Genomic DNA, 12175 nt, shown 5'->3' on the forward strand with positions numbered 1-12175 from the left:
TGATTATCAAAAAAGAGAACCAAAAAAGTCTGCCAATGCTGTAAAAGGAAAAAAAAAAAAAACCTTTCCTTACTATGAATGGTTCAAGACCAAAACTCAAGCTGCCCACTCTGCAGCTCGCAACAGATGCAAAAGAATCATCACCAAGTTCAAGTCAGACTTCGAAAGGGACAAATGCTGCAAACTCGCATCCTGCCCAAATGACAGTTGCTCCTTCTGGTCCCTTGCCAAGGCCATTAGGCAAAACTTCTGCCCACCCAAGTTTCCATCATTCTCACATCTGGATGGTACTGTAGTTAACTCACTTAAACACAAGGCCAACTTACTGGCATCGATCTCTTCTAATTCCTGCACTGGTGACCTGTGCAAACTTCCCTCCACTTCTACCAAGAATGGCTCCTTTCATGTCTCCCATAGTCTTCTGACAAAAAGATATCCGAAGAATCCTTAATAACTTGAACACAAACAAGGCATATGGTCTGGATGGTGTCCCACCTATTGTGTTAAAAAATTGTGCCAGAGAACTAACACCTATCCTGTATCACCTCTTCAATCTATCGTACTCAACTGGCATCTATCCTACAACATGGAAACAAGTTCACATCCAGCCCATCCCAAAGAAAGATGATAAAAGTCAACCAGCAAACTACCATCCAATTGCTCTCACCTCGGTTCTCTCTAAATTTATGGAAAAGGTCATCAACAATCAACTCTTGAACCACTCAGAGACATATCACTGAATCAGTGACCAGAAGTATGGATTTTGCCACTCACAATCTACACCTGATCTTCTTGCCTGAAGGCACTCACTCCCTAAATCTTTCTCAGGACTCTCATATCTGCGATCTCTAGTCTTCGGCCAAGTGTTTTATTTCTAACCCTGCTCTCAGATCCATAAGTTAAAATTGGTTTGAACAGTGTCTTGTATACAGCTAATTTAGCGTTTTGACTAATTTCTCTCTCTTATTCCATATAAATTTATTCAGTGGACTTCCTACAATATCAGCTTTGTTGATCGTGTTGTCTATTTCTATATTTAATTTACAATCTTCCCTAAAAATTGTGCCTAAATAGCTGAAATGTTTTACTTGTTCTATAGGTTCACCACTCAGGATACAGTTTGATGTTCTCAATACTTCTGCCTATTTTCATTGTCTTTGTCTTGTTATTGCTGATTTTCATCCCATATCTATCATCATCATCATCATCATGCGTATCAAGGATTTAGGCCTAGCATGGCCTGTTCCGGCCTTAGAAGTCATCGTTGAATCGTTTAAGAGGACATCCTGGTTTTAATTTTCCTAATAGCTTGTACTTTAAGTAACTTTAACCCATATGTATTACAACAGTTATTCAATTTAGTCAGGGAACCTTGCAGACTTGTAGCAGATTTATTTAGAATTATAACATCATCCGCATAAAGCAAAGAGCTGAGATTAACATTTCCAATTTTGATATTAGGTTTAATATCACTTTCCTTCATAATGTGATCCATATAGATAATGAATAATAGTGGAGATAATGCGCACCCCACACACACATGCTTTTATCTCAAACCATCTTCCTGTCCTTCCAATTCTAACTGCTGACTTACGACTCAAATAAAGACTAAGTACTGCTTGATAGAATGTCCCATTGACACCATACAGCTCATATGCCTTTTCCAGATCTTCTTCAACTGTTTGGTCCTGGCCACTGCTGAACGAAGGTCTCCCCCATGGTTTTCCAGACCACTCGGTTTTCTACCTCTCCCATCCATCTCACTCTTGCAACTTTTTCCAGTTCATCCCTCCACCTTCTTCTTGGTCTTGTCCATCCATTGGTCTCCACTCTGTTGTTTGTTTTTCTAGTCCATCTCTCATCATTTAAATAATTTAAATGTTGTTTTTCTAGTCCATCTGGCAATATGGCCAGCCCATCTCCACTTAACCTGTTTAATATTTTATAATATCTGTGACACCTGTTTGAGATCTTATCCAGGCATTTGTCTTCCTATCTCTTAATGTTATTTTTAGCATATTTCTCTCCATGCAATGTTGTGTTGTTCTCAGCTTTTTGTTTAGGGCTTCTGTTAAAGTCCATGTTTCTCCCCCATATGTTAGGACAGGAAGTATGCACTAGTTGCAAGCTTTCCTTTTTGGACTCATAGTGATGTCACTTCTGAATATGTCTCTCATTTTCGCATAAGCCATCCATCCAAGGTGAATTCTTCATTCAATCTCTTTTCTTTGGCACTCCTCAAAGGATAACAATTGGTCCAAATATACATATGAGGTAACTTGTTCTATTTCATGTTTTTCCAGATCTACAAAACTTAAATACAGATGTTTGTAATATTCCCATTATATCTCAACTATTTGTTGTAAAGTGAAAATCTGATCCTGACAGCCTCTATTTGGCCTGAATCCAGCTTGTTGTTCTTCACCAAATTTCCCTTCCACAATCGTCAACCGTTTCTCGAGTATACTTGCATATCTTACCAGGAACACTCAGTAGAGAAATACCTCTGTAATTCTCACATTCAGCTTTATTTACCTTCTTATATATGGGTACTATGAGAGCTCTACTAGAATCATCTGGAATTCCTCCCTCTATCTATGCCTTCTGAACTATGCAGTGTAGCCACTGTTAACTCCATACTCGAGCATTTGTGGTCGAATATCATCTAATCCAGCTGCCTTTCCACATTTCAGGCTTTTTCTACTTCAAGTATGGACATGTATTCCTGATTGCATGCCTTGTTTGTGTTTTTTACTACTATGCTGTCAGTGATTGTTTCATTTAGCAATTTTTCAAAGTAATTACTCCATACATCAAGGATATCCTTTTTCTCCAGTTTCATGTTACCTTTATCATCTCTAATTCCTTTTACAGCAGTCTTTCCTCCATTTCTGAGCTTCTTCAACAACTTCCAGAATATCTTGCCACTCCTTGATATTAATTTTCTATATTCTTACCAAAGTCTTCCCATGAATTTTGGTTAGTTAGTTTTACAGTGTTTAGCTTTCTTACATTTGTCTCTGTATTCTCTAAGATCACAAGCTGACTTATTTGCCAGGAACTTATGATACGCTTTCTTCTTTTCCTTCATTGCCTCTTTAACTTCCTGTGTATACCATGGAGTTCTGATTTTTCTATCCTTGCAGACAACCTCACCACAAGCCTCTCTGGCTGAATCAATCAATGTTTTCTTCAGGGCTTGCCACCGAATCTCCAGAGTTTGGTTCCTGTTCTCAAACTCTTTCATTTTTTCTTGAATAATATTTGTGTATTTTAGTCTACAGTTCACATCTGAGAGCTGATCAACTTTTATTCACTTTAAAACTTTCTTGTATGTTCTGTTTTTCAATATGAAATTCAGTTTTATCCTGGTGAAGACTAAATGGTGATCACTTCCAATTTCAAATCCTCTGTACACTCTGGTGTCCTGCACCAGATGGAAAACATCACTATTGAGAATAACATAGTCAATGAGACGTTTCTTCTTATTATTTTAATAGCTAATATAGCCTACTTTCGTTTAAGAGTACCCCCTTTTTATTTTTATTTATTTATTTTTACAATATCATTGGCTCTTTACTCAAATCTTAGGGCATTATTGAAGTGTTCTAAAACTAATATATGAAGATAATATAGGAGGAAAATTTGGACATACCATTTTCGATGAAGTTTTCTGTCTCCTTATTCCAGCGATGTGCCTTGATCTGCTGTTAAGCTGTTAAAGGAAGGGGTTTTTTGGGAGGTGGGATAGAGTAATGTGGGGGAATTATTTGAAAAACCTGGGTTTTTTTAATATGTATAATATTATTATTATTAAGGGTGGGTAGAGAGCATTTGGGAGGGAGGGGGTGTAAGAGAATATCTGAAGACAGAAATAATTTTTTTGGGGAAGAGGAAGGATTTAAGGGAAAAAGTCAGGGGTGGGAGTAATGGGGTGTGAGCCATTTTGACAGGCATCATCTTTTGAACTCGTGGGGGAAGTGGAGGCTATGTCATGTTGGCTAGGTGTTTCTGTCTTTGGTGTACTTGTGTCGTCTCCTATTGGTCGGAGTCGTGACCTAATTTTTATTTTATGGAGCTTCCAAGAAGATTAGCCTTTTCTTATTCATTGCCTCTTCTCTCCATGTGAATTTATGCATATTTTTTATGTTGGAGCATTGTGTTAGTAATAACCAGTCCATGTCCAGAGCAGAAATACAACAGGTATTTGCCATTATTTGCTTCGCTCTTTTCTCCAAATTTTCCCAAAATATTTTTGTATGTCTGACAATCATTTCCTACTCTGCTATTTAGATCATCAACAAGGACCAACTTTTCCTTTTTCATTGTGTTAGCTGCTTTCTCTAAAGCCTCAAAAAATTCCTCCACTTCTACCTTAGTAGAACTTTCTATGGGACCATAGGCACAAATAAGTCTCATTGTCCAGTTCGTCATTCTGATATTTGCCCACATCAGTCTACTTGATATTGCTTGCCATTCATGAAGATAAGCCTCATATTTAGTGTTGAATACTATGGCTACTTGAATTTAGTATTTAAAATTAAAATTTTTTTTTGTTTTATCCAGTTGGTAGGACATACAAAATGTCATGCTTTTTCAATTTAATTGCTGTTTGTTTTTGTGTTTATCTCTTACTACTGTAATGAAAATGGCTATGAAATGTAGTTGAAAATTCTACGGAATAAATAATAAATTAATGTAAGTGGTATCCATATTTATTTATTGTTATTCTAATTTTTTATCAGAAAATTATATATATATATATATATATATATTCATTTTTCTAAATTAACTGACTTAAAACCCGAGAATTAAAACACAATGACATTTATTTGAAAAAAAAAAAAATAATAATAAAAAACGCAACATGTTTTGTCAAGAATGACTTTAAAATTAACTGACTTAAAACCCGAGAATTATTAACATGTTTTTTTTTTTTTTTTTTTTTCAAATAAATGTCATTGTGTTATAATTCTCGGGTTTTAAGTCAGTTAATTTAGAAAAATGAACATATCCCAACCCCGAGTTAATAGTACTAATCATATATATATATATATTTCAAAAAATAGATTTAATGACTCCAAGACCGAGATAACATATAAAGATTTTAATGATAAATACTACTAGTTTCGGCATATAGCAGCCTTCTTCAGGTATTTATAAAGGAAAGGAATACTAATAAACATTGAATTATTTAAATAAACAAACTGGAAATTACAGGTACAAATTGCCTCACATAATCGATACATAAAAACGTTGTATTTTTCAAGAAAAATCTATTTTTTGAAATGTATAACACTTGAAAAATACAACGTTTTTATGTATCGATTATGTGAGGCAATTTGTACCTGTAATTTCCAGTTTGTTTATTTAAATAATTCAATGTTTATTAGTATTCCTTTCCTTTATAAATACCTGAAGAAGGCTGCTATATGCCGAAACTAGTAGTATTTATCATTAAAATCTTTATATGTTATCTCGGTCTTGGAGTCATTAAATCTATTTTTTGAAATGTATAACAACCGAGTAAAAACTAATCGCCACATATATATATATATATATATATATATATATATATATATATATATATATATATATATATATATAAAATGTATGATGTGTGTATGTAATAAATTCATGATAAAAATTTAATGGAGTGAAACAGCAGGAATCAATTAAAAGTAGTATTTAATGCTTCCAATATTTTATGAGGGAGTACAAAATGAGACGTAACATACACAAAGGCAGTGCAAAACTAACTGAAACACGTGAACAAAAGACTAGAGTCCTAATTGGACAAGTGTTCGAGGCCCAGGATGTAAACTGGGATTTCAAAGTATTAGTGTTTCCCATATTTTGAAAAGTTTTATGCAACCATATTTATTTAAATTAGGCTGATTTTTAAGAAACTCTTAAAGAGACTTTCAAAATAAGCCTAATTTAAATAAATATGGTAGCATAAAACTTGTCAAAATATGGGAAACACTAATACTTCAAGATCCCAGTTACATCCTAGGTCACCAACAGCTGTCTATAGAAGATGCCCCACCTAATTAGCACTCTAGTCATTCATCCTTACATTTCAGTTAGTTTTGTGCTGCCTTTGTGTGTGTGTGTGTGTTACAAGTCTCATTTTGTACTCCCTGATGAGGTCTCTGTAACTGAGATGAAATATTGAAAGCATTAAATACTACTTTTGTTTCCCGGTGCTGTTTCACTCCATTAAACTTTATCATGAGTTTTTTCCTTCACTTAACACACGTGCAATAAATTCATCTTTTGAAATAGTAGCTCACCTCTTAATATATCTGCATACTTTTCATATATAATAGTTTGATTTTTACTGTCTACAGATGTGGAATCAATGCATCCAGCTGAAGATGGCGGAGTCAAATCATGAAATCCTGAATCACCTCCATAAATGTCACTAGAAGGATCGCTTGAAGAGCTCACTTCTGTAAGATAGATATATTACTTAATTTACTACACATAAGAGATAATATGTAAGATGTCATACTAAGCTATATTCTCAAATCCAAGCAAACAGACATTGATGAGAACATTTTCATACTGGCTATGAGCACTATGGTAATTTTCACAGTTGCATAAATTATACATATGATAAACCTCTTAATATATTTAAGATATAAGTAAGCATATTTATTTCCATGAACACATGCATCTACAGACATAGGACACAGCAGGAGGCATAGGGCCAACCACTTCATCCTTCAGGTGGTCGGAGTTGTGAAGTCTGCAGCTAAAGAACCTCAATGGTTCTTTAGCTGTAGACTTCACTTGAAACAAGGAATGCAGATGATGCAAAGATAGGCAAGGTAATCAGGAATGCAGAGGATATGAAGCACTTCCAGACTGACTTGAATAGGCTGGAACTGTGAGCATGTGAAAATACCTATCAGTTCAATGTTAGTAAATGTAAAGTTATGCATTTTGGTAATGAGATATCTAAAGTTATATTATATTGATGGAATCATGCTAGAGAAACTGATCAGGATAGGAATCTTGGAGTTTTAGTAGACAGAAAATTGAAGTTCAGGAGCTATACAGCAAATGTTGCAAATACAATTCAGAGGACAACTGCAATGCTAAAATGAATATTGACATGTAAGAATAAGAAAGTCATTTTGCCTCTTTACAAGGCTTTTGCATGACCTCATTTGTACTACTGTGTGCAGGTGAGGTCTCCTGGTTTCTGTAGCAATGCTGATACAGTGGAGAGTGCTAAAGATGATATCAGGATTGTGGCATGGAGATTATGAAGATGGATTAGGAATTTGTGGACTAGCAAACAGGAGAAGGAGGGGTGATATAACTGAGACTTATAATAACTTCTGATTTATTCATGGATTCAATCCAATCCAATGACTTAAATGCTGATCTATTCACCATTCTCAAATAGACAGCAGTGAATTTCGATGCTATTAATATTCAGGCCTGTCTTATTACCTGCAAGAAAGCTCTTACTTCACTTATTTTTGATAACGTTACAATATCCTGTTTTAAGGTCAGCTTTCTCTTCTTGGACTGACTCTCACATCAATCTTATCCTGCCACAAATATGCATCCATAGACTTCTCAGCCTCTAAAAAACTTGGCAATCTTTTTCATTCAAAACATTACTTCTCTGTTGCTCAACTCCAGAGCCTCCATAGCTCAGTTGGTATAGATGAAGCCCTTTGGCCAGAAAGACCTTGGTTTGATTCCCATCCATGATGTGAGGAATCTGGCCTTTATCGGGTCTCTTTCGACTAAAGGTCAGTTAGCTAGTCTCATACAGAGGTAGAGGGTTTTTTCGTCCTCAGAACAGATAAACAGACCCTCGAACACATAGAATCTAGTCATAAAATACAACTTAATCCTTCATTAGGAGGGCTCAACCAGTCCTAAGGGATAATGGAAGAATGGGGGGGGGGAACCCCATGCAAATAAATAATGAATTGCTCAACTATTAGCACTTTATAAGTCTCAGACTCGACTGCTATTTGGGGTGGTACACCCAAAACCCAAAACTTAACTAAGAATTCTTGATATAAAGAAGAGAGCAATACATTTAATAGGTGTCCTAATGTGACTGAAGGGAGTCAGTTTCACAGACTCCCTTTAGTCACTTTTCCATAGAAGCTCTGTTTCTGCACTGAATTTTCTGTAGGTACTCTAATGGATACTGCTCTGCTAAACTGGCTACTACCATTCCTCCATTTTCTTCTAATCATGTAAAAACTAGAGCAATCACTCATATACTGTACAACTCCAAATATATTATTATTATTACGTAACACCTCCAGGGAGTCCACAGACTCAGTGAGGGAGGGGCACCTACTCTACAACTCTTTGTCTTAACTAACTGCAACTACCTTTATCATCTACACCACTGACATCTACCACCGACCACCAGCAGTAGTATCATAGACAATCACCAACATACATGCCCGTGGCATGATCGAACCCACAGCCTTTTGGGTGGAGAGCGGATAAACTAACCACTCGACCAACCAGGCTAACCATACCCAACAAACTTCTCATCATCTTCGTTTATTTTAATTATGTTACTCAACCAATTATCATGTTCAGATTCCTTTCTCAATCTTAGTTAAGAGACTACAGAAGTGCAGTAGTCCCACCAGTACAAAAGAAAGTTCAAAATCTCTTCAGTCAAATGCAAAAACTGACTTAGTCTCCTTGGTCCATGCTACTAATCTACTTAGGTTATCTTGTATGTCATTTTTTATAAGTTTTACTCTCACTAATTGTAATTATTACATGGTACATCTAAGAATTCTTTATAGGAGGGCACATCACATAATCTACCTGCATAGTCCACCATCTGCACCACATCATGTACCAGCCATTTATACACTACCTGATCCACCATCACACACACAACACCATATATTGCCGATTAACTGCATTATTGTGCTACTTTTTGTTAATGTTTGCATTATCAGATCAGCACAGTCAGTATAAAAAAGTTAACTCTGTAATGATTTATTTAGAAGCAGGACAGTGTCATGCTTCTAAACTTCAACTAGAAGCACGATAGTGTCATGCATTTCTCTTTTCCTCAAAAATTAAAAATGGATAAATTTTATTATTTTTTTTCAAGTTTCACCTTTTTCTCCAATTTGAATTGGTGGAGAAACTCGGGTAAATATAACACATTTGTATTAAGGCAATTACTCAATTTTCGTAATATCAAAGAACTATTATTAACATTTTGTATGGCATGCATCCAAAGATGCAGAAGCCAGTACACAGAACTTGCATTAATGAAAGACAATGTTGCTATTATAAGTCTTGTAATACCTCGTTAATAAAAAATGGCCTAAGTCTGAATTGATAGCAAAAGTATAATTTATAAACAACGGAGTTTCCTTTTCTTTTTTAGGGGGATCGGGGAAGAGATTGCTTTTTACTATTTTATAACTAGTATGCAATGGTATATAAAAAGGACAAATATGGTTATAATTCCTTCACACATTAAACTATCGCATATGATTTGATATCAAATATCATGCCAATCCATTAACACAAGTGACTCTTTCCATGACTCGCAGATGCATAAATGGTCGCTATATTTCAAAAGTAGATTACAGTTAAACAGGTTATATATGAAATGATAATCTAAATATATTTAAAATAATAAAAACCATTTTACCCATGCATATGATATATATATGTCTCTAACCAGTGACCGATCGAGGTGTATTTTGCACCATTTCGGAATTAATATCTGTTTCACTTAACTAAAATCAATATTAACGCCTGCATAAAATTACTCACGAACTATATGCAAGTTTATTAATTGATATTAATCAGTTTTAGGAGCCACGTGCAATTGTGTGCCAACGACCTGCATGTCAACAATCAAACTCTCCACCTCAGAGCGAACGTTAGTATTGCTTCCGCTACATTTACAACATAGTGGCAGCCCGGTATTAACGATTTTGTATGTTATACTATGAGAATTAGGCTTCATATCAACTCTCGCCTGTAGCGAGTCTCGGGTTGGCTAATCACAGCCCATACGGCGTAAACCTCAGCTGCCAGGTTGGCAAAGGCAACGAAGCTACTCTTGAACCGCCATTAAATAACCAACAAAAACTTACCGTATGGAACGTTTTTAGAGCCAACGTCCATCTGTAAATGGTTACAGTCTCCTCTTAACTCGATTAAGCCTTCAGAAACCTGAAAATTATCACAATTTTCTAGCCTTGGACGTTTAAATGAAGGTTCAGCACACGAAGACTGAACTGTCTCAGCCATCTTGAAGGCTTCGAACGTTTAAAACTGCGCAATCGTTATACGCATATATTTACGTCAATGCTTTCATCCGGGCACACTGGAACAAACAGGAAGTTGTAGCAAAGCGAAAACGAAAACCTATACAGTATATCTAATACGAAAAAACATTGAAATAAAATTAAATAAATATATATTTATTTAGAACAAACTGTTAAGTAAGATATATTATTATATATTTCCCATTAAACATTTCTATAAAGTCAATAATAAACAAAATTTCGTACATAAACTATGCATGAAAAGTGCGACAGAATAAGAAGAAAATGCAAAATTGGAACCAATCTTGTCACGGTAACAAATTTACTTATAAAATAGCAATATAATAAATTAAAACAGGGAACAGATAGACATGTCAACAATTTGTTTCTTTCGAAAGGATGGGAAATAAAATCCGTTTCGAACTAAGAAAAGAGTACTTAAATTACACGCACGCACGCACGCACAAAAAAAATAAATAAATAAAATAAACGTGTCTTGAACTACAAGAAGTGTTTCTAAATCGAAAAGTATAATATGAACAGAATTTCTATTTACACTTCTTAACATACATTCGTGTGTTGGTTTTGATGAATGTTTTAGCATATGCATGTAAAACTGATTTTGATTTTTTTTTTCCACTCGTGAAAAATGTTAAGTTTGTTTGGATGTGTGTATGTTCACGTCTATATTGGTGATACTGGATGATTTTAAAATGATAGCAGAGCAATTTTATCCACATTTTGAGACTTCTGGAGGTTTTTCCCTAAATTATTTTTACAACGATATTTTAAAATTTAAATTGTGTTTATATTTTACAAATGGTATTATAAACAATTAAAACCTGAAAAAAAAATTCCGGTAATTTACTTTTTCTTTCATTTATTTTAATTATCTGAAGATAGCGAATTATTCAGTTTCGTATTGGAGCTGATAAAAGATAGTGTAAGTTTTGTTGAAGTGCATTTATAATTTGCAATGAAGTATTACTGCATATGTTTTACATTTTAAAACGACATCACGAAAATAAACTGCAATATTTTTTTTTCTGTGTAAGTTATTTTGCTACTATAGTAGATAGAGTCACAAGAGAAGCGTATGTAGTAATATAGTAGTTTTGTGATGATAAAATGTACACACAAATAATTTTATGTACATTTGTGATTAAGAATATCTTTTATGCGTATGAAGTGATGCTTTAAGTAAAAAAAAAGCAAAAAAAAAAAAAAACGAGGGAGGTATTGATATACTCTAGGATAAACTATTGATTTATTATACATTTCCACATAGCAGCCAAATTAATTGACATCTTGTTACCAGTATTTCAGTATTCTCCTTAATAACTCAGCTCTTTCGATCCAAATATTGACTATTTAGGAATGAATAAGAGATAATAATGATGATAATAAGATATAATAATAATAATAATAATAATAATAATAATAATAATAATAATAATAATAATAATAATAATAATAATTTCGTAATAGCATTGCTGTATAGCTATTGTTCGACGCGGACTGGTGAGATTTTTTAAAAATTGAAATTTGGTATTTGGTATCAAGATATTCTAATTTAATAAAATTAAATATAAATAAAATGATATATTATACAATTTATTAATATTTGGCATTTAGAATGTTCACTGAATAGATCTATTTTCATTGGCTGTTGATTTCAAATGGATTATTTTATTGCCATAATTTGACGTAAACGATCCGAGTGCCATGATTCTGTTTTGGCTGGATGGAATGCGATTTAGCAAAATTTGATAATCGGGATCTCTCTCTCTCTCTCTCTCTTTATTATTATTATTTTTTTAATCGCGTTATTTCCGTTTTGGTTTCAGTTAATCAGTTTGGGGACAAATTGAGAC

The 12175-nt window shown here is 34.1% G+C and overlaps 1 protein-coding gene across 1 annotated transcript in view; it reads right to left on the reverse strand.

Annotated features, from left to right (window-relative positions):
• Positions 1-10284, reverse strand: part of Sirt1 (NAD-dependent protein deacetylase sirtuin-1) — a 132448-nt gene extending 122164 nt beyond the window's left edge. Inside the window, exons 1-2 of the mRNA XM_090409048.1 lie at positions 10128-10284; positions 6297-6455 (exon numbers count right to left, since the gene is read on the reverse strand). Coding sequence (XP_090265174.1) covers positions 6297-6455; positions 10128-10284 — 316 coding nt within the window. The remainder of the gene's footprint in view (positions 1-6296; positions 6456-10127) is intronic.
• Between the last annotated feature and the right edge of the window lie 1891 nt (positions 10285-12175).

This window comes from Typopeltis vanoorti, chromosome 19 (assembly GCF_054136105.1).
Source record: "Typopeltis vanoorti isolate ZY-2024b chromosome 19, IOZ_Tvanoo_1.0, whole genome shotgun sequence".
Lineage (NCBI taxonomy): Eukaryota > Metazoa > Arthropoda > Arachnida > Uropygi > Thelyphonidae > Typopeltis > Typopeltis vanoorti.